The 24,648-nt window shown below is 43.6% G+C and overlaps 1 protein-coding gene across 1 annotated transcript in view; it reads right to left on the bottom strand.

Moving 5' to 3' along the window:
* The window catches only part of LOC126335854 (hemicentin-2-like), a 546,546-nt gene that overhangs the window by 505,539 nt on the left and 16,359 nt on the right, over window positions 1-24,648 (bottom strand). Inside the window, exon 2 of the mRNA XM_049999325.1 lies at window positions 21,041-21,293. Within this exon, the coding sequence (XP_049855282.1) occupies window positions 21,041-21,293 (253 nt within the window). The remainder of the gene's footprint in view (window positions 1-21,040; window positions 21,294-24,648) is intronic.

Raw genomic sequence — 24,648 nt, 5'->3', positions numbered from 1 at the left:
AGGCCGGAAAAAGGTCCTGCAGGAACAGGACCAACGACGACTGAAGAGAATCGTTCTACGTGACAAAGAAATCACGGCTAGCTCAGAAAAGTTAAAGTGATCGTTTTCGCAGCACTTCTTTCGAGAGTGGAACGGTGCAGAGACAGCTTGAAGGTGATTCATTGAACCCTCTGCCATGCACTTCATTGCGAATAGCAGAGACGTCACACTGATGTAGATGTAGATGTGAAGTGCAGCCCTTCCTTATATTGCTGCAGATTTCAATGTTGTCAGTGTGTGAACCATTCAACGAAACATCATCGATATAGGCTTTCGGAGCTGAAGGCTCACTCGTGTACCCCTGGTGACTGCGCAACACAGTGCTTTACGCCTCGCCTGGGCCCGTCAACACCGACATTGAACTGTCAATGCCTGGTCGCACGAGTCTCGTTTCAAATTGTATCGAGCGGATGGACGTGTACAGGTATGGAGACAACCGTACGAATCCGTGGGTCCAACGTGTCAGCAGGTGACTGTTCCAGCTAGTAGAGGCTCTGTAACAGAGTCGGAGGTGTGCGGTTGGAGTGATGTGGGCCCACTGACACGTCCACATACGACGATAACAGGTGACACGCACGTAAGCATCCTTTCTGATCATCTGCTCCATTCATGTCTATTGCGCATTCCGAAGGACTTGGTCAATTCCAGGTGGAAAAATGGACACCCAGGCGTCCAGAATTTCTACAGAGTGGCAGCAGCACTCGTTTGAGTTTAAACACTTTACTGCCACCCGGCTCTCCAGAAGTGACATTATTGAGCATATCTTGGATGTCTGGCAACGTCTTGTTCAGGAAAGGTATCCACTCCTCGTACTCTTACAGATTTATGGACATGGACAGCCCTGCATAATTCATGGTGTCAATTCTCTCCAGCACTACTTCAGACATTAGCCGAGTCCATGGCGCGTCGCGTTGCGGCACTTATGCGTGCTCGCAGGTGCCCTACACGATAATAGGTGGGTATGCCAGTTTCTTTGGCTCTTCAGTGTAATGTGAACAAACAATGTCACAACGTAACAACACCTGGTATCGGAATGTCATTATTCAACTCCGGTCGCACTTATATATGAATGTAAATAAAAGACGGAATCTCTTACTTAATCTCTTGTAATTCTATTACAAATACCACGATTCAAGGGAGAGCCCAAGAGATAGACCCAATTGCTTAAGTGCAGAGGGTTTCCTTCCTCCGCACACAATCGCAACTAACGTTGAATTGTGTTGTATTTCGTAAGTGTGTCTGTTGAGTGTAGGAGACTGTGTTGTCGTAATATCTCTCTCCGCGTGTAGGATACCCAATGGCCATAATTTGTTGTGTTGTGCTACTACCAGATACTTTATTTTCGGCAAAATTTAACACGTTTCGAAGTGTTTTCAGCAAGCGTATTTGCATACTTGGTAGATGATTGTTTTAATAATGATATTAAAGTAACGTAAAACTGATAAAGAATGTAATAAATTTTCTTGAGACGGAAAAGCCGATGTCCACGAATCATCGCGGATTTAGTAAGCATTCTTTGTGCGAAACTCAGCTTGCTCTTTTCTCACATGATATCCTGCAAACTATGGATGAAGGGGGACAACCAAATTCCATAACCCTATATTGCCGAAAACCGTTTCACACGATGCGCCACTGCGGACTGTTAACGACGAAATGAGCTTACGGAATGGATTTCCAGATAAATGTGTGGCATTAAGACTTCTTAAGTAAGCTGTCCTCGACGACGAGTGTTAGTCAGAGAGAAGGTTATCGTCAGAAGTACCCCACGAAAGTGCGATAAGATCGCTGTTATTTTTTACATACATAACTAATCTGATGGACAGGGCAATCTGTGGCTTTTTGCTAATGATGCTATAGTGTATAGGAAGGTGTCTTCGTTCTGTGACTGTAGAAAGATACAAAATGACTTAGACAAAATTTCTAATTGGTGTCATGAACGGAAGCTAGCTCTAAATATAAAAAAATGTAAGTTAATTGCAGACTGTTAAGAAAAACAAAGAGATGCTTCGGGAACTGAAGTGGGTTTCTCTGGAGGAAACGTGTTCTCTTTGTGGAGCACTGCTGTGAAAATTAATAGAATCGGCAATTGACGCTGACTGCAGAATAATTCTACTCCCACCAAGGTACATTTTACGTAAGGACCACAAAGATAAGATAAGCGAAATTAATACTCGTACCTAGGCATGTAGACAATATTTTTCCCTCGATCTATTTGCCAGTGGAACAGGAAAGAAAAAAAAATGGTAGTGTACAACTTACTCTCCGCCACGCACCATACAGTGGCTTGTAGAGTATGGACGTATAAGAAATTACACAGCTTAAATTACGGAGACTGCTCTTTTGACAGAGTGGCGGTTCGATGTGGTAGGGGAGACGATGGGGGAAAGGGCTGCAGAGGGCGATAAACTGACATTCAGCGGTATATCTGCTGCCTTTATAACGTGGAACCCAGAATACTGCGTGTCGTTGTTTGTGAAATCGAACAACACTGCGTGCGTGTGACGCTTGTCAATATTTTGTGCATCAATCTCTAAGGAATGATCATGTAGTAAATTCACACCATGTCAGGTGTTTAAATTATCATTTCGGCCTTCCACAGCCAATTTGTCCCATATTTATTGCTGGGGCCACTGAACTGTGTTGCTTTGCATCACTGCACTACAAAATTGAGTTAGCCCCTACCGCAGACGGAGTGGCCGAGCGATTCTAGGCGCTACAGTCTGGAATCGCGAGACCACCACGGTCGCAGTTTCGAATCCTGCCTCGGGCATGGATGTCTGTGATGTCCTTACGTTAGTTAGTTACGTTAAGTAGTTCTACGTTCTAGTGGACTGATGACCTCAGAAGTTAAGTCCCATAGTGCTCAGAGTCATTTGAACCATTTGAATCCTATCGTAGAGAAGGAGGAATTGAGAAACCGTGAATATCTAAAAGAAAGTTCTTATTCTCTCATTCCATTATGCATTAGATAAAGTCTCGGTGTTCTGAGTATGAATCATTCAGTATTGGACGACCACCGGCCACTCTCCATTGCTCCAGACGCAGGTTGAATACCGCCAACTCTGACGTGTGTTTAGCTTATGACAGTGGTTAACCTTCTGCCGTCGCAGATGAGTAACTCCAGACTCCACAGAGAAGTGTTGTAGAGCTACCGCTAGTGAGCAGCCAAGCCTCGCTTTTCTGTACACCTATGCCGGCTACAGCATCGCACAGCAACACACAGTGCAAAAAGTGTCTGTACCTCAACTCCAGACGCAGTAGACAGCATGGTTTCGGAGGCAGAAGTAGCTTATAAAGCCGTCTCTTAAGTTATAAGGTGAGCACAAGTGCACACACCGGAAAAATATAAACGAGAGATTATAGCCACGCGGAGTGGCAGCGCGGTTAGAGGCGCCATGCCACTAATTGCGCGGCTACTCCCGCCGGAGGTCCGAGTCCTCCCTCGGGAATGAGTGTGTGTGCTGTCTTTAGCGTAAGTTAGCTTAAGTAGTGTGTAAGTGTAGGGACCGATGACCTTAGCAGTTTAGTCCCTTAAAAATTCACACACATTTGAACATTTTGAGAAATTATAAATAGACAATTTTGTTGTATGGGGCTATTATGTATTGATGTTTTGCTTTTTCTTTAGAAAGGCACCTGGATGAGTAAAATCTTGTGGTAGTTCGGGTTCACTAGTAAGGTCTGCTAGACAACCTTCGGATCAATACATTGCGTGATGAGTCTCGAGCGCCAAGAGTGAGTGGATTCCTGCCAGGGCTGAAAGTGACAGTAAACGCAACGCCACGATCTCCCTGAGGGACTTCCAACTATCAGTGTCATTTACACAGTTCGTACAAAAAAATGTGTCTCATATTCTTACAGGAAATATAAGTGGTGAAAACTGGTAAAAACTGTTCTGCAATAATATGTCCGTAAATAAAACGTTGTTAAGATATGGACTCTTTTACTTGCGTCGAGAATGTCAGTATTCAGTTGTGTCTGCTATTTTCCTGTCTCTGACCATTTTTTATTAGTTACGTTTGTTTATTTACGTAGTACTCTGACTCTGACGCTGTCGTGAGGCACATCATATAGAACTGCCTCCTACTTCATCCGTTTACTACGTTTCGTTTTGTGTTTATGCTGGCACCAGAACAAGATCAGATACTCCACCAACAACGAAATCACTGAAATGGGGTCCTATTAATCTGCACGGGTAACGGCAGACAAGGATTTTTAGTATTCTTCAGCAGCAGCGTTAAGAGGTAGACGCGTCTCACGTACGTCGAACGATTTCCTCAGCACCGCATTCACCAGCCTGTTCCAGTGACTTGGCGAGTGCGACCGTTAGCAGAGAAAAAGGGCCGCAGTAGAATTTGTACAGTGCGGCCGCCCGATATGATGAAACGAAAGTGTTGAGCAAAAGAGGATCCTGACTCAAGTATTCGAAGGGCTGAATCTGTTGAACGCTCTTGCGTTGTCAATCCTGTACGATCAGTTGCTTTAACCACACCACGACACGACATTAATGTTGTACCAATGGACTGTAACATGCACGACTGAAGGTCTGCAGTTCACAGCTTGAATTTCGGTTACTGGTATGGGTCCACGCACAGAGACTGGTATAATAAATTACCACAACAGCCACGCGTAAGCAAATCGTCAAGCAATGATGTTAGCAGGGTACCTAATTTGCTTTAGTAGAACATGGTGGGAAGAAATTGTGAGTGACAGACTCACGGAGGTACACACGTTGTTGCCAGATTAACAAGCGCTGTTGATTTGTATAGTAAATTTGTCATGCTGATAGAAAATATTATCACAGAAGTAAGGCAACGGATATCGTTCATGCTCTACTGAGCAGCGTCCCATTTTCTACTCCTCTTACGACATTACCTAACGCAAACGTGTAATTAGCGACGAGTTGCTTGAGTAGGTCGTGTAGCGTTGTAACACAACATTTTCTGTATCCGTCTGCTCATGTTGCCTGTGCTGTGTATTCTAATGATACAGCCGCTTTTCTCTGTGTCTGTTATCGCAACAACGACATATGGTTAAGTATCCACCCGAGCTCATTTATTTTGGGTATTATGTAACAAAAACAGTGTTTATAATTATGTTGAATTCGCCGGAAGCGCCTATTACATGCTATGGTTTATGTTAATGAAACAGTGTACACTGTTTCAGAACGAAACGGCAATGTTGTATGCCCAGTTATGTGATAGTCACGCCTACAGACACATGAATGTTAAAATGCACTCGTGGCAATAGTATGTGCATAGTGTTCCGGAGAAGAAAAATGAATTGTTTTGGAAAATCCTGAATCTAATTTATTTTCACTGAGACATTAGAAAATCATGAATAGGAGTGATTTCTTTCTGAATTGAAATTTAAAATCTATTACGAAATCATTGCAAAATTCTATTTAATCTCTGTTTTACCAAGCTCAAGAAAACACACTATGAATTGTGAATACTGAAATATTTTGAAAAAAAAATTGAGATGTGATGGAATATACATGAACATTAACAAAAGCAAAACGAGGATAATGGAATGTAGTCAAATTAAATCGGGTGATGCTGAGGGAATTAGATTAGGAAATGAGACACTTAAAGTAGTAAAGGAGTTTTGCTATTTAGGAAGTAAAATAACTGATGATGGTCGAAGTAGAGACGATATAAAATGTAGACTGGCAATGGCAAGGAAATCGTTTCTGAAGAAGAGAATGTTGTTAACATCGTATATTGATTTATGTATCAGGAAGCCGTTTCTGAAAGTATTTGTTTGGAGTGTAGCCATGTATGGAAGTGAAACATGGACGATAACTAGTTTGGACAAGAAGAGAATAGAAGCTTTCGAAATGTGGTGCTACAGAAGAATGCTGAAGATAAGGTGGATAGATCACGTAACTAATGAGGAGGTATTGAATAGGATTGGGGAGAAGAGAAGTTTGTGGCACAACTTGACTATAAGAAGGGATCGGTTTGTAGGACATGTTTTGAGGCATCAAGGGATCACAAATTTAGTATTGGAGGGCAGCGTGGAGGGTAAAAATCGTAGAGGGAGACCAAGAGAAGAATACACTAAGCTGATTCAGAAGGATGTAGGTTGCAGTAGGTACTGGGAGATCAAGAAGCTTGCACAGGATAGAGTAGCATGGAGAGCTGCATCAAACCAGTCTCAGGACTGAAGACAACAACAACAACATGCATAAGTTGAAAAAAGCGTTACAAATTACGCAAATAGTAGTCTTCTGTACTTGACAAATTTAACACTCCAGCCAGTGATAGTTGCGCTCGTTCATCTTGAGGTTAACCGAAGTAAACTGACACAAGAAATCTTTGATTCATCTCACATAATTACATTTGGAATGTAATTCTTGGAAACGAATACTATTCAGTGCCTATAATTCGACTGCTGAAGCAGAAAAAACAATGTTTAAATAAAAATATTGCAGATCTTTCTTACAGATATATATTTAGGGGTGATATTTGGGAAGAAGATAGCGAACTTTATTTTTGCAAACGAGCTACGTAAGATTCACTCGGCGATAGGATTACACAAGTTACTGTAGTACAATATCCCTATAATGAGACTGCGACGTAACTGCTCTGAGAAATATCTATGCTCAGGGCCATTTTGCGATAGCTGGGAAAAGGGGATTTTTCTTAGCCTGGCCAACCTCTCTCTAATCCTCCTAAATACTCGAAGGTAATAGTCTCGCCATAGCAGGTCGAATCAAGATGGAAATATTTCTCTATGAGGAGCAATCGACTCTAGATGATTGATTTCCCTATGATGGTACGATGGATAGTGTTTTAAACACCTGTTGCAGAGAAACTACTAAACCTCCTGACAGAGAGCAGTATCTTGTAGAAGCGGGAACAAGAAATGACAGCTGAAATGTCTCCTGATTCTGACTGTCTGGAAAGTCTAAATCCTGGATAGTTCCTTTGGAGTGATATAGACCTCCTTAAATCAAGGAGCCTGGGTGGAGTCCCTCGCAGTGTTAAGGTAGCAAGTCGTGGACCGTAGAGCCCCCTGAAGTCAGAGGATTAGTGATCAACTAATTTATTGCAGTACGGAAGACTGAGAGAATCCAAAAATGTGATCCCTTTTGTATGTGTGTAAATCTGCTTTGTCACTTCCCATTTCTCTAGGCGTCTATTCCCTTTAAACGAGAATGTAAGTTCCCGATAAGAACAGCTAGTTTGGGTCAGACTGTGGAGTCAATGAACAACCTGGATGGTCATGTTTTAATAAACAAGACTAATCTGGGAAGTTTAATAGAGGTCGATAAATTACAAGCGGTCCAGTCGCATTCATGTGACCATCGCCTGTGGGCAACGTCAAAGTGTATTGACCATTACCAGACGGCACGTGGCAGCGTTATTAGTGGAGGGTACGTAGAACGCATCGCGGAGGACGCGGAAAACAGTGCAGTCGTTCTCGTAACGCGGAAACGGAGCAAGCTCTTTGACTGCCAAACGTGCGTGGTCATTGGCTTTCCGGCGAAGGGTGAAAGCATTTCCGAAACTGCTACGTTTATAAACTGGTCGTACGCCGCTGTAGTTCAAGTGCACTGTGCATAGCGAACTGGCGCTATCCAAAGCCGGATCCGATGAGACTGCAGTACGGACGAATATACGTGCAGCACCTTACCGTCAAAATCCATCGTGGCGCCGGCCGCTGTGGACGAGAGGTTCTAGGCGCTTCAGTCCGGAATCGCGCTGCTGCTACGGTCGCAGGTTCGAATCCTGCCTCGGGCATGGCAGTGTTTCATGTTCTTAGTTTACTTAGGTTTAAGTAGTTCTAAGTCTAGGGCACTGATGACCTCAGATGCTAAGTCCCATAGTGCTTAGAGCCATTTGGACCACTTTTTTGCACCGTGGCCATAGTGTTACCAGTAGTGTCTCCTCAACTATCGTTCAGCGAACGTTGCTTCGTATGGACCACCGCAGCAGATACGTGGTTCATGTGTTAATGCTGAATGCTGTTCATCGAGCACGAAGACTGGAATCTGCACTAGAATACCGCACCATGACGTCCACTGAGGGGCCTTTGCGTGACATTCCCTAGGTGATGTCGTAATGCTGGAAGGCACGACATATCAACAGAGATATGTATCTATACTTGGACAGTATGTCCACCCTTGTTGTTGTTGTTGTTGTTGTTGTCGTCTTCAGTCCTGAGACTGGTTTGATGCAGCTCTCTATGCTACTCTATTCTGTGGAACCTTCTTCATCTCCCAGTACTTACTGCAACGAAAAAAAAAATTGTTCAAATGGCTCTGAGCACTATGGGACTTTATATGTATGGTCATCAGTCCCCTAGAACTTAGAACTACTTAAACCTAAATAACCTAAGGACATTACACAACACCCAGCCATCACGAGGCAGAGAAAATCCCTGACCCCGCCGGGAATCGAACTCGGGAACCCGTGCGTGGGAATCGAGAACGCTACCGCACGACCACGAGATGCGGGCTTACTGCAACCACCATCCTTCTGAATCTGCTTCTTGTATTCATCTCTTGGTTTCCCTCAACGATTTTTACCCTCCACGCTGCCCTTTAATGCTAAATTTGTGACCCCTTGATGCCTCAGAACATGTCCTACCAACCGGTCCCTTCTTCTTGTCAAGTTGTGCCACAAACTCCTCTTCTCCCCAATTCTATTCAATACCTCCACATTAGTTATGCGATCTACCCATCTAATCTTCAGCATTCTTCTGTAGCACCACATTTCGAAAGCTTCTATTCTCTTCTTGTTCAAACTATTTATCGTCCATATTTCACTTCCATACATGGCTACACTCCATACAAATACTTTCAGAAACGACATCCTGACACTTAAATCAGTACTCAATGTTAACAAATTTCTGCAGAAACGATTTCCTTGCCATTGCCTGTCTACATTTTATATCCTCTCTACTTCGACCAACCCCAAATAGCAAAACTCCTTTACTACTTTAAATGTCTCATTTCCTAATCTAATTCCCTCAGCACCACCCGACTTAATTCGACTACATTCCATTGTCCTCGTTTGGTTTTGTTGATGTTCATCTTATATCCTCCTTTCAAGACACTGTCCATTCCGTTCAACTGCTCTTCCAAGTCCTTTGCTGTCTCTGACAGAATTACAATGTCATCGGCGAACCTCAACGTTTTTATTTCTTCTCCACGGACTTTAATACCTACTCCGAATTTTTCTTTTGTTTCCTTTACTGCTTGCTCAATATACAGATTGAATAACATCGGGGACAGGCCCTTCCCAACCGTTGCTTCCCTTTCTTGCCCTCGACTCTTATAACTGCCATCTGGTTTCTGTACAAATTGTAAATAGCCCTTCGCTCCCTGTATTTTACCCCTGCCACTTTTAGAATCACCCTTACATGCGGTTTAATTTTTCCTCAGCACGATGACATCCTCCAGCAGGACAATGCAACGATTTACAGCTCGCTGTGTACGTGCGTGGTTCAACGAGACCATGATAAGTTTACCGTACTCCCCTGGCTAACAAACTCCCCATAATTAAACCCAATCGAGAACGTGAGGGACCCCATTGATCTGGTAGATCGCCCCATTGAACTAGCGGAGCTGGTCATGGCGCTAGAGTTGGCATGGCACCAATTTCTTTCCAGTACCTTCCAGAACCTTCACATTAATGATTGCTCAGCTTATTTCTTCCGTGGATATTTGGGTGAGATATTTTTGTTGGAATTTTTTCCTATTGATTTCGGACTATATTCTTATCTGTATTGCGTGGAGACCATCGGCGAAAATTGTTATGGACCAGTATCCACGGTCAAGATATTTCAGTCCAGTGGTCAGATACCCGAATCATTGCGAAAGCTGAGAGCAGTTTGACCCCTTCTCGTGTGTCAAAGTGTTGCTGGCGACCGTTACTGACACTGATTTAAGTGGGCAGCAGTGCAGAGAATTAAACCTGCGGAGCTGTACATCGCGTAATTTGTCTCATACGTTGAACATATCCAAGAATGCTAGAGTTCTGGCTGCAACCACAAGTATGGATTGGAACGATGCAGCGGAAACTACGAGGCACAGGATGGATGAAAAGATCGTTCCAGCTTGGCCAACCCATTCTCCTGACTTTACCACCAAATTTCCGGCTGTCGGGACGTTTAAAAGCATAGCTGTAGTCCACATCCACCGACAGTGTGCAGCCGTCACAGGAGGGTGTTTTGCTTGCGTAATACCAAATGCGAGGGCAGCCAAGTGTGTTCGCACGAATTCGTTTTCCTTTCTGATGGAGGGTCGAAAAATGCATATTCGAAACGCTGAACGACTCCCTGTACACATAGCTGCTCATCTCTAAGTATGGACGCCTGAATTTGAAGCAGGCGCAATAAAGATGAAGAGGTGTGTAGTAGTTGCTGCGGTCTTCAATTCAGACTGGTTTGATACGGGCGTCCATCCTAGTCAGTCATGTGCAAGTCTCTTCATTTCCGCATAACCACCGTAGCCTACACCCATTTGAAGCTGCTTAAAGTATTCAAACCTTGGGTCTCCATCTACAATATTTACTCCACACACTTCCTTCCAGAATCCAACTGACAATTCCTTGATACCTAAGGTTGTGTTGTATCAGCCGCTCCCTTGTTTTAGTCGAGCTCTGCCATAAATACCTAAATTCAGTTGGCTACCTCCTCCATTTGTTATTCGATCTAGCCTTCTAATAGTCATCATTCATCTATGACACCATTTTTCAACGAGTTCACACTTTTTACAACATTATTCACAATCAGTTTTATGTTTTGTGTCAATCACATGAACAAACTTAATCAAAAATTACCCACATAAAGTGGTTGAAATGGCTCTGAGCACTATGGGACTTAACATCTGAGGTCATCAGTCCCCTATAACTTAGAACTACTTAAACCTAACTAATCTAAGGACAGGATTCGAACCTACGACCGCAGTGACGCGCGGTTCCAGACTGAAACGCCTAGAACGGCTCGGCCACAGCGGCCGGCTACTCAGCAAAAACTGCATGAGTGGATAACTTGAGACTATCGTCTTTCTAATGTAATTTGAGCTTAAGTAACACCGAATCATATTACCAGTTTTCATATTAGATACTAAAGGGAATCAAATGGTCCATAAAGTACCCTCAATTGCAAAGCAACATTTATGTTCGTAACACACCGTATCTTCTTCTTCTTTCGTTGGTACGGTGTCATTGGATCACTTCAGTCAATCATTTTCTGGTCGTCTTCAATAGGTTTTCTTTCCGAATTTCCCGGTATCTTTTTATTCTTTCTTGTCGTTCCTCATCTGTAAATACTCTTTCTATTGTTTGTCGTTTTTCTGTTTTTGTTTTGAATCTAAATTTTATGTTTCCAGTTTCAAGGTTAATTCTAGCTCTTTCATATCCTCCCTAACCTTTTTTATCCAACTTACTTGTCGCTTGATGTTCAAAGTTTCTCTATAATTTTTCTTGATAATCTTGATTCTAGTATCTTGTGTCCTCATAATACAAACACAAACAGATATCCTTTTTCCGTATAGCATCGTAATGGGCTCCACTTCGCTGTACACCACTTCGTTTAGCACTATCCGCCAATTGTCTATCTTGTTGATTTTTCTGATTTATGCATGTTTCAAGTATCGTTCTCTCTGCTTTTTCAATTTTATTGACTCAGTTCTCCTGGGTGACATTGAAATGAATTTCATTTCTGCATGTTACCTCTGGTTGAACCATCGTCTTGTAATGTTATAATTTAGTTGTAATTGATAGATATTTCTTATTATGTGTATACCGTGTTAATTCCTGAGCTTTTATCATTTTGTTAGTTCTTACTTGCCATGCAGTTTTCTTGCCCAAGATGTATGTTAAAATATCTCCTAATAATTTAAATAGTTTTATTATTTTTACTTTCCTGTTATTACTCTTAAATGGTTGGTTATTAGTGGATACGCAACCATTATCTCAGTCTTTTCGAATGATATATGGAGTCCTTTTTTGTGCTATATTTTGCAGGCTTCTTACATGATATTTGTTATTTGTCCTAAAATGTTACTAGCCAGTAACGTTAAGTCATCAACGGAACCCCAAACTATTTGAGTTTATTTGATCTTTTTTGCTTCCAAATCTTATGTTTTTAGGATTTTCCTCGTAACACTCCTCCATCACGTATTTGAGTGCACAAGCGAAAAATAATGACGATTAACCATCTCCATTTTTCAACCCTGTTTTCATCGTAAAGGCTAAGATATTTCTCCTCTGAACTTTATTTTAGATTTGCTGTTTGTTAGGATAAAGTTGATCATGTTTATGAAATCCCTCAGTATCCTCACCGCCGAAGAGCTTTGGATGCAATCATAAGCTTATTTTAAAGTTACAAAGATTTTTGTTATTTCTTTTGTAGAAATTCACTACCAATTTCAAAGTGACAATCTGTTCTGGGAAGCTTCTCCAGGGCCTAAACCCTCCTTGGTATTCTCCTGGTTCCAGTTCCGGGTGATCTTTAGAACGACTGTATGGAATTCTTGGCACGAGTTTTTGTGTATGTCGAAAAAGTAAATTCCTCTATAATTCTGTAGTTTTGATTTGCCTCCTTTTTTGCGTATTAGGCGGATTATAATTGTAGTCCAATGGTCTGGCAGTTGATCCTTATTCCAGATTTACACTTCGCTTTGGTGTAATGATACTTTCACTGGTTCTGCTACATATTTCCAAAGATCCGTAAATATTTGACCTTCCCCCTTGCTCTATAGTTTCTCAGGTCTTTCAAAGTTCTGCATGCTTCGTGGATCTTGGTGTTTTAATAGGGGTATCTGTGTTTATTTGTAGTAGTTCTTGAGGATCTACGCAATTTACTAATTTTTTGAATGTTTCTGCTAACATTTCTGTATTTTTCTACTGCTTTTGGCCATTTTATTATCCTTATCCTTTAACATTAATGTTGGAGGGACATATAAATGTAGATGTCTGATATTCATAGTAGTCCCTTATGCTTACTGGTATTAGTTTCTATCACTAGGAGTACAGCATTTTCATTAACCCTTCTTATAATTTTTTGAATTATCTTTCGTTGCTCTGTTAGTTCCAAGCGTGATTCTTCTCATTTATGACTCTGGTACCTTAACCAGGCTTACCCATTGTGTCTGTCTACCAGTGTTTTATTACATTCATCTGTCTACCATTTGTGCTTTTTCCTTTGATTTAGTGGGACTACCTGTTCAGCTGTTTGTTTTAACTGGGAACTACTTCCTCCAACTCATCTGTTATTTTTATATTCCTTCTTTATTCTTCGTTTTGCTTGTTGCTTATCAATTTATGAGAGTCATAAGTTCCCTTCTTTTTGGGGTCGAATTTTTTCTTTGTCATTGGGGCGAATTTAATTTTTATTTTGATCATGTAACTGTATGATCCAGTATCTGTCCGTCTCAGAAAGTTCACACTGTAGATTTTCTGTGGAAATTATCCGCACAGACATGATCCAGGTGCCACTCTCCTTCTTTTTTAGTATAGATGTTCCCGAGTTTTGAGCTTACACTCCTGGAAATTGAAATACGAACACCGTGAATTCATTGTCCCAGGAAGGGGAAACTTTATTGACACATTCCTGGGGTAAGATACATCACATGATCACACTGACAGAACCACAGGCACATAGACACAGGCAACAGAGCATGCACCATGTCGGCACTAGTACAGTGTATATCCACCTTTCGCAGCAATGCAGACTGCTATTCTCCCATGGAGACGATCGTAGAGATGCCGGATGTAGTCCTGTGGAACGGCTTGCCATGCCATTTCGACCTGGCGCCTCAGTTGGACCAGCGATCGTGCTGGACGTGCAGACCGCGTGAGACGAAGCTTCATCCAGTCCCAAACATGCTCAATGGGGGACAGATCCGGAGATCTTGCTGGTCAGGGTAGTTGACTTACACCTTCTAGAGCACGTTGGGTGACACGGGATACATGCGGACGTGCATTGTCCTGTTGGAACAGCAAGTTCCCTTGCCGGTCTAGGAATGGTAGAACGATGGGTTCGATGACGGTTTGGATGTACCGTCTACTATTCAGTGTCCCCTCGACGATCACCAGAGGTGTACGGCCAGTGTAGGAGATCGCTCCCCACACCATGGTGCCGGGTGTTGGCCCTGTGTGCCTCGGTCGTATGCAGTCCTGATTGTGGCGCTTACCTGCACTGCGCCAAACACGCATACGACCATCATTGGCACCAAGGCAGAAGCGACTCTCATCGCTGAAGACGACACGTCTCCATTCGTCCCTCCATTCACGCCTGTCGCGACACCACTGGAGGCGGGCTGTACGATGTTGGGGCGTGAGAGGAAGACGGCCTAACGGTGTGCAGGACCGTAGCCAAGCTTCATGGAGACGGTTGCAAATGGTCCTCGCCGATACCCCAGGAGCAACAGTGTCCCTAATTTGCTGGGAAGTGGCGGTGCGGTCCCCTACGGCACTGCGTAGGATCCTACGGTCTTGGCGTGCATCTGTGCGTCGCTGCGGTCCGGTCCCAGGCCGACGGGCACGTGCACCTTCCGCCGACCACTGGCAACAACATCAATGTACTGTGGAGACCTCACGCCCCACGTGTTGAGCAATTTGGCGGTACGGCCACCCGGCCTCCCGCGTGCCCACTATACGCCCTCGCTCAAAGTCCGTCAACTGCTCATACGGTTCACGTCCATGCTGTCGCGGCATGCTACCAGTGTTAAAGACTGCGATGGAGCTCCGTATGCCACGGCAAACTGGCTGACACTGACGGCGGCGGTGCACAAATGCTGCGCAGCTAGCGCCATTCGACGGCCAACACCGCGGTTCCTGGTGTGTCCGCTGTGCCGTGCGTGTGATCATTGCTTGTACAGCCCTCTCGTAGTGTCCGGAGCAAGTATGGTGGGTCTGACACAGCGGTGTCAATGTGTTCTTTTTTCCATTTCCAGGAGTGTATTTGGTCTTCTGTTGACTTTGAGACCATGTCATGGTTTCTGCAGAATACCACCAGTCTTATGCCATTCATGTTTGGTTTTCTTTATGCTGACCATTTCTCTGTTACAACGCTATATCTCTTCTCCCTTCCTAACTGGGCATTAAAGTCTCAAATTATAGTTATGGTGTGATTTTTATTTATGTTTGTTGTTTTATGATCTGAAAGCTACCAAAATTCATCGACATCTTCTCTATGTTCTTTCTTATGGTTTTATCGTTAAATAGGCTATGGTAATTTTTTAGTATACACTTTTTTGCATGTGTTGATAGCCTTTAATACTGAGATTTAAATTCCATTACAGATTAAGTTGTTTTGAGACTGACCACCAATCCTGTTCTGAGTTGTAGGCGTTGTTTCATTACTCCTTTTCTTGGTATCGCCTTATAAAGTCTATACCCTTCTGGTTCTGTTCTTTCTTGATCAACGTTTCTCATTTCCTGAAGTCCAGTTATTGGTATCCCTTTGCAGTCCATTTAGTCTGTCAAAATTTTGATTTCCCTGGTTACATGACGGAATTCATTTGTGTATTGCTATGTAGTTCATCTGTCCTGTCTTGAGCCTAAATTTTGATCTCCTATCAGTCTTGGGTGTTTTAAGATACTCCAACTAATGTAAATTATCTTCCAAGAGACTTCCCGTGTCTGAGTGCATTCTTTCTTAACAGATGCCAAGCGGTGGATTTTTGCTTCAAATATTTCCTTCAATGGTTGATTTTCAAAGCTTGTCAACCTTGTATGGAACAAGCTCCAAGTTACAACTACGGTTGTTAACTGTAGAGGTAGTTTATTGATAGTTTTCTTCTAATCATAGCAAAGTAGATTAAAAGTATATCTGTGAAACATCAACAACGCCTGAAAGTGACCAACATGAAGGATATTTTATTCTAGAAATGGGAAGAAAATGTGGGAAAACTAAAATCTCGGAAAGTTCCAAAGAGATGTTTTTTTTTACAGTGAGATTGAAGCAGTATATATAAATGCTTAAAATAATACTCAGTTCTCGAAAATCTTTTCAATGGTTCAATGGTAGTATTTTTTAAGCATGACACCCAACCATTTCAATACAAAAAGGTGTTTTAATGATGCTTCATAAATTATTTTCTTAGCATTTTTCCCAAATACATGTATAGTTAACTTGCTTTTTCTTATTCTGTTTCATTAATTTTTTAAAGTAAACTATCTTTCTATCCTACTTGTTCAAAACAGTTGAAATAGTTACTGCATCACTGCGAAAAAGGACTGAGTGCAAGTTATCCAACTGAACATGTTACATGGACTCAAAGTTAATTAAGTTCACAGCAAACTAAGAAGTGAAAAATAAGTAAGTTGTTTCCATGAAAATATTTTTTAGTCTTGGAGAAAGTTAGTTTTGTGCATAAAATTAGTATTTATGTCTAGTAGTTTAGAGAAAGTAGGAAAAAATGGAAATATTAGTATCAAGAAGGCCACCACTACCATACTATTTTTAGTGTCTCGCCTCCTAATCTAATTTCATGATTAAACTGGCCAATATTCCATTACCCTTGTTTTAGTCTTATTTATGTTCATCTGATAAACTCTGTTGAATATGCTGTTCATACCATCTAACTCTTTTTACAAATCCTTTGACTGCTCTGACAAATACAATGTCTTCAGGAAATTGTTAAGTTATAACTTCCTCTCCCTTAACTTTAAATCCCTTTCCAAATTTTTCCTCAGTTGCCTTTACTGCTTGCTAAATGTGCAGATTAAATAAAATTTGGGATAGGTGTTAACTTACAGTCGCATGATTCAAAGTTCGAGATGTGGAAATTAGGCTCGGTATTTGACACACTTAAATACCCTTCAAAATAATGATATGAGAATTGAATGACTATCAGATGAAACAAGAGTTACAATTAATTCGGTTTATTCCATAAAGTAAACATTTGAGAAGTAATGATAATATTATTCTAGTAAAACCTGGCCACCTGGTAAAAGGTCTGGGGTAACATTCTAATAATCATATAAATAAGACAAAAGCAATCACGAAGTCATACCATGCTTGTCATGGTGTTGAAATAAAGGACGGCTAATGCTAAAGAGGGGCGTGGGGTGAGCCTTCAAAATGAAGGCTGATGTTATGAAGTTCTATAAAATGACGTTGTGTCCCTGCGCATCTTCTCGTGGTTGTGCCTCTATCTCATCACAGTAAAGTGTAGCTTGATGCCAAAGTGACTGCAGAATTAGTCAGTGGTGGCACAAAACGACCATCGGGATCGGCTAATTGCGAATCAGTCCGAAATCTCTCTGTCCCTCGATGCATCTGCCCTGGCTGACAAGACTCTCAGAGGTGAAACGACGACAGCTCTCTACGAGGAAGAAGTAAGGAGAAGAAGTAACTTCGTACTATGGTTTGCTAAAAGAAAAACTCGCATTTCCGCGTTTTCTCTCTGTACTTTATTTGTATTGGGTGCTTTATGGATCTTTCGAGCGCTGACCGGTAAAAAGGTTCCTTAGAGAACGCTGCTCCCCTAGCTTAACTTTAATGTCCTTTGACTTTTATAACTGCAGTGTGACTTTTGCACTAGTTGTAAATAATGATTGCTCTCTTTATCTTATCCTTGATACTTTCAGAATTTCAAAGTGTGTGGACGGTGGTATTGCATGACGGCTCGACTTGTTGCAAATCAGTAAGTAATCCTACAGAAATGGAATGACTCGTAATATAATGCATATTACACTAATCCAGATATCTACGAGCAACGTTAGCTGATAGATATACTGCGTGATCAAAAGTACCCGGACACACACAAAAACATACGTTCTTCATATAACGTGCATTGTGCTGCCACCTACTGCCAGGTATACCATATCAGCGACCTCACTAGTCATTATACCTCGTGAGAGAGCAGAATGGGGTGCTCCACGGAACTCACGGGCTCCGAACGTAGTCAGGTGATTGGGTGTGACTTGTGTCATATATCTGCACGCAAGATTTCTACACTCCTAAACATCCCTAGGTCGACTGTTTCTGATGTGACAGTGAAGTGGGAAGGTGAAAGGACACGACAGCACAAAAGCGTACAGACCGACGTCGTCTGTTGACTGACGGAGACAGTTGACAGATGAAGAGGATCTTAATGTGTAGTAGATAGGCACCTATCCAGACCATCACACAGGAGTTCCAAACTGCATCAAGATCCACTGCAAGTACTATGACAGTTAGACAGGAGGTGAGAAGACATGGACTTCATGGTCGAGCGGCTGCTCATAAGCCACACATCACGCCGGTAAATGCCACACGACGCCTCGCTAGGAGTAAGGAGCGTAAACGTTGGACAATATAACAGTGCAAAAACGTTGTGTGGAGTGACGAATCACTGTAAACAATGTGGTGATCCGATGGCAGGGTGTGGGTATGGCGAACGCCCGGTGAACGTCATCTGCCAGCGTGCGTAGTGCCAACAGGAAAATTCGGAGACGGTGGTGTTACGTTGTGGTTGTGTTTTCATGGAGATAGCTTGCCGCCCTTGTTGTTTTGCGTGACACTATCACAACACAGGCCTAGATTGATGTTTTAAGCACCTTCTTGCTCCCGACTCTTCAAGAGCAATTCGGGGATGGCGAGTGCATCTTTCAACACGATCGAGCACCTGTTCATAATGCACGGCCTGTGGTGAAGTGGCTACACGACAATAACATCCCTGTAATGGACTGGCCTGCACACATTTGGGATTTTTTGGATCGCCGACTTCGTGTCAGGCCTCAACGACCGACATCGATACCTCTCCTCAGCGCAGCACTCCTTGATGAAAAAAATGGTTCAGATGGTTCTGAGCACTATGGCACTGAACTTCTGAGGTCATCAGTCGCCTAGAACCTAGAACTACTTCAACCTAACTAACCTAAGAACATGACACACATCCATGCCCGAGGTAGGATTCTAACCTGCGACCGTAGCGGTCGCGCGGTTCCAAACTGTAGCACCTAGAACCGCTCGGCCCCCTCCGGCCGGCACTGCTTGAAGAATTGGCTGCCAATCCCCAAAACCCCTTCAACCTCTTGACTGAACGTATGCCTGCAAGAGTGGAAGCTGTGGCCAACACCGTATTGAATTCCAGCATTACCGATGGCGCCTCGAACTTGTAAGTCATTTTCAACCAGGTTGCGGATACGTTTGATCGCATAGTGTGTATGTAAACGGCTAAGTTCATATAGAGCAATAAAGGCATTCTTCTTTCGAAGCATGAAATTTTGATCAGCGATGAGTCCAGCCTTTATGCAGTACTGCTGTTCATGTTCAACATGGTCGCCTTCCCCCTACGCGACTTTATGTCGTAATCTATTACTCCAAAGAGTGTATTCCAGTCAGCAGAGTCAAAAGCATTCTCTAAAACTACAAACACTGTAAGCGTCGGTCTGCCCTGCTTCAAACTATCTTCTAGGAAAAGTCGTAGGTTCAGTGTTGCTCGATGTGTTCTTACGTTTCTCCGGAATCCAAAGTGGCCTCTCATGAAGTCGGATTCTACCAGTGTTTCCATTCTTCTGTGAGTAATGCTTGTCGATATTTTGCAACTATGACTTACACTACAGGCCATTGAAATTGCTACACCACGAAGATGACGTACTACAGACGCGAAATTTAACCGACAGGAAGAAGATGCTGCGATATGCAAATGATTAGCATTTCAGAGCATTTACACAAGGTTGGCACCGGTGGTGACACCTACAAACTGCTGACATGAGGAAAGGTTCCAACCGATTTCTCATACACAAACAGCAGTTGACCGGCGTTGCCTGGTGAAACGTTGTTGTGATTACTCGTGTAAGGAGCAGAAATGCGTAACATCACGTTTACGACTTTGATAAAGGTCGGATTGTAGCCAATTGCGATTGCGGTTTATCGTATGGCGACATTGCTACTCGCTTTGGTCGAGATCCAATGACTATTAGCAGAATATGGAATCGGTGGGTTCAGGAGGGTAATACGTAACGCCGTGTTGGGTCCCAACGGCCTCGTATCATTATTAGTCGAGATGACAGTCATCTTATCCTCATGGCTGTAACGGATCGTGCAGCCACGTCTCGATCCCTGAGTCAACAGATGGGGACGTTTGCAAGACAACAACCATCTGCACGAACAGTTCGACAACGTTTGCAGCAGCATGGGCTATCAGCTCGGAGACTACTGCTGTAGTTACCCTTGACGCTGCATCACAGACAGGAGCGCCTGCGATGATGTACTCAACGACGAACCTGGATGCACGATCGGCAAAACGTCATTTTTTCGGATGAATCCAGGTTCTGTTTACAGGATCACGATGGTCGCATCCGTGTTTGGCGACATCGCGGTGAACGCACATTGGGAGCGTGTATTAGCCATCGCCATACTGGCGTTTCACCCAGCGTGATGGTATGGGGTGCCATTGGTTACACGTCTCGGTCACCTCTTGTTCGCATTGACTGCACTTTCAACACTGGACGTTACATTTCAGATGTGTTACAACCCGTAGCTCTACTCTTCATTCGATCCGTGCGAAACCCTAAATTTCAGCATGTGAATGCACGATCGCATGTTGCAGGTCCTGTACGGGCCTTTTCTGGATACAGAAAAAGTTCGACTGCTGCCCCAGCCAGCACATTCTCCAGATCTCTCACCAATTGAAAATGTCTGGTCACTGGTGGCCGAGCAACTGGCTCGTTACAATAAGCCAGTCACTACTCTTGATGAACTGTGCTATCGTACTAAAGCTGGATGGATATCTGTACCTGTACACGCCATCCAAGCTCTGTTTGACTCAATGCCCAGGCGTATCAAGGCCGTTATTATGGCCAGAACTGGTTGTTATGGGTACTGAATTCTCAGGATCTATGCACCCAAATTGCTTGAAAATGTAGTCACATGTCAGTTCTAGTGTAATGTAATATATGAATACCCGTTTATTATTTGCATTTCTTACTGGTGTAGCAGTTTTAATGGCCAGTAGTGTGTTAAACTGATGGTTGAGTAACATTCACGTCTGTTAGCTCCATTCTTCTTTCGAGTTGCCAGAGAGATGGATGGACGGGGGCCGACTCACCGGCGAGCAGCAGCCGGACGGGCGGCGGGGCGGCGAGCAGAGCGCCGGTGGCGGGGTCCCTGCGCTCGCAGCGCCACATGCCGGCGTCGTTGGGCAGCACGGTGGCGACGCGCAGGTGCGCCTCCTCCAGCAGCAGCCGCGGCGGCTGCGGCAGCGGCAGCACCGGGGAGTCCCCGCGGAACCACCGCTGCGCGCCGCCGGCCGTCGCCTGGCCACACGGCAGGCGCGCGCTCTGCAGTCGCGCCGCCACCACCTGCGGCACAACACCACCACCACTCCAGCTACTTGTTACTCAGCTACACGACACCACCACCTCTCACGGACATAATCCACAAACTCACCACAAGGCTGACTATACAGAAACTCAAGACATTCGCAGAACCCGTTTATTCTGAATCTGGGGAACTACGACCACAGCCATAGATGCAAACATAAAAGACCAAAAGACATGCTTGTAAGGACCTAACATCCATGGCCAACTTCACACAAACACAACGGTACACGTGAGCCCCTGTTAATCAGCCACCATTACTGGATATCCAGTTGGAACACACTTGCCGAAAAACTGTCACCACGCAGGGAAGCCGTACAGTACACAACAGGCAGACAAGCTCCTCCCCCCCCCCCCCCCCCCGACACACATACACACACACAGTGAGATGATCTATGGCCGATCTCCCACTAATATATGACTTTCCTGATTGTTCCAGGAATGAAGCAACTGCAACAATCTCGGATACATCGCCATCGCGGCCGATCTCCCACTAATATATGACTTTCCTGATTGTTCCAGGAATGAAGCAACTGCAGCAATCTCGAATACATCGCCATCGCCTGCCACGGTAATGATGCATGATACCCGTACTCACAAACCCAACCTTGTGAGACCTTAGTTTCTCCTGGCGTATACAACTTTCAAATAACTTCCGGAAATTCAGCCAGGTAACACTTTCAGCGACCGCCGATATTTCGGCGGGAGAACACTCCGCCATTTTCAAGGCAAACTGCAACGGACAGGCGGCGTACATGCAAATTTAATACCTCGGTTCTCGAACTGAAGCAGGAAAGACAACACACACACACACACACTGAACACTAGGGCCACCAAAAATGACCAAGTCACAGCTATCGATATTGAGACTATGAATTCGCAGGTGGTAGCATTTACTCTCTCCCTCTGTTTCTTTTGAGTTCAGTTAAGGACGATCTTGGACTATGTAAGGCGAGTGTATATCGTATTCCTTGTAGCTGCGGCATGGCATATATTGGCCAAACTATCAGGAGCGTGGAAGACCGATGTACTGAGCATAAACGGCACACACGATTACAGCAGCCAAATAGATCTGCTATTGCCGAACATTGCTTGGATACTGGTCACCCCATGTTATGTAATAACACCGAGATTTTGGCATGCACGTCCAGCTATTGGGACAGTGTTATTAGGGAGGCAGTTGAGATTAAATTAGCAAGCAACCTCGTTAACAGGGGTGGAGGTTTCTGTTTAATCTCTGTTTGGAATCCGGCTCTCTCCCTCGTCATCAAACAACAGAGGGACAGAGCCAATGCTACCTCACCTGAGGATTCATAGTCTCACTATCGATAGCTCTGACTTTGGTCATCTTTGGTGGCACTAGTGTTCAGTGTGTGTGTTATCTTTCCTGCTTCAGTCCGAGAACCGAGGTATTAAATTTGCATGTACGCCGCCTGTCCGTTGCAGTTTGCCTTGAAAATGGCGGGGTGTTCTCCCGCCGAAATATCGGCGGTCGCTGGAAGTGTTACATGGCTGAATTCCCGGAAGTAATTTGAAACCCAATCTTGCAAGAACTATCGCAGCTAGTAAGCCACTACTGCTCTCACTACCCATCCCACTGTCACAGAGGGTTTTTTTCCCCCACGGCACGAGCCTTGGCACTTTTTTCCCTCTACTCTTCAAATTGCTACCCTCATTCGCGTTTCGTGCACTATCTATCACCTGATGGACCGTGTTAATGCGTAGTCTTACCCAGACGAACGGATAACATCACAGCCCAGCATCCTGTGATCCACCTATTAGATAACTAACAAGTTGACGGAGCTGACAGTAGAACTTTTGGTTTGGTCACCACTTTGGTGCGGGCGTGGAGGGACCCCATCTCTCGTTTTACCACCACCTTTCTAACCACCTACAACACAGCTGCGTCTTGTTCTTGTTGGCTCCATTGCTGGCTTTATAGCTGCGTCAAAAAGCTACTACGTAAACAAAGAGTTTCATCACAAATTCAAGGGAAGTAAAAACATATGGAGCAATAACCGTGCGAACCGAAAATGAGCGCAAGGAGGACAATGAGAGAACCGTTCTATGATGTTGAAAGTAAAATTTTGTTATCTAATCTGACTAAAAACCCTAAGAGGTTTTGGTCACGTAAAAGCAGTAAGCAGTTCGAAATCATCTGATCCGTCATTCATAACAATAAAGGGGCCAAAACGGAAATGACAGAGAATTCGGTCCTCCGAGGTTGTTTAGCCATTGAAGATCGTAATACGGTCCCTCCTTTCAACCATCTTTGAAATGTAAATATTGAGATAACTGATGGCGGAACAGAAAAGCAACTACAATAGCATAGTATTGGAAATGCATCATGACCACAAATTAGATACCTGTAAGATTCTAGAGAATTTATGCGTTTCAGATTCTTACAACCACCCCACTTGTGATAGCCTCTATCATCCCACTGCAAATCTCAGGGGTACCAATCGAAAAGCATCCTGCATTTGTGTGAGGTCTTGACATGCTGCCATCGATCATCACATCAAAAGCCACTACTGTGCAACTACACTATTGATGACAAATTGCTGGAAATGGTATCTACCGTACAACATATAGGAAGAACTACCCAGAGTGACCTTAAGTGACAACATAAAATATACAGGGTGTTACAAGAAGGTACGGCCAAACTTTCAGGAAACATTACTCACGCACAAATAAAGAAAAGATTAGGCCATTATCTGTACAAGAAGGTATCAACGCCAGAAGATAGAGAAACCTCTCTGGACTCGCTGGGCTTGCAACGCCGCCGTATGGCACAAAGAGAGACTTACAGATCGCACCGGCCGAGTCAGCTACAGGCCGTGAGCGAAGTCAGATTAGAACAGCCTTCAGCTCGCTAAGTTCGCAGCCTCTACTTCGCCCATGTATTCCGCACGTAATACCAGAATTGTGTTATCTTTCTCAACTATACAACATCTTCTTCTATCAATCCTACCTGGTGAGGATCCCAGTTTGATGAACAGTACTCAAGAAATAAAGAAAAGATCGGTCGAAGGAATTGCTTCGTTGTATAGCCCAGTTAATGTTTGTTAATGAGTCATTTGTATTCAAGAAAGATAGTTGTTGTTAATTATGATCCTGGAGTACAGTAGTAGAAAAGAACAAAGTTAAGTAGAAGCTATTTACTGAAGTATTACAGTACATGTGGACATGTGTCCGGATACGCTTAGTTTCCATGTCAGAGCTCATTTTAGTTTCGTCAGTATGTACTGTACTTCCTCGATTCAAATAGTAAATTTTCACATTCAACATGTCTGGGCTGACAAGAATCCGCACGCAATCGATTCACCGCCATGATTTC

This window comes from Schistocerca gregaria, chromosome 2 (assembly GCF_023897955.1).
Source record: "Schistocerca gregaria isolate iqSchGreg1 chromosome 2, iqSchGreg1.2, whole genome shotgun sequence".
In the NCBI taxonomy this organism is placed as follows: domain Eukaryota; kingdom Metazoa; phylum Arthropoda; class Insecta; order Orthoptera; family Acrididae; genus Schistocerca; species Schistocerca gregaria.
Note: the sequence above shows the minus strand (reverse complement) of the source record. Positions and strands in the feature narration are given on the sequence as shown.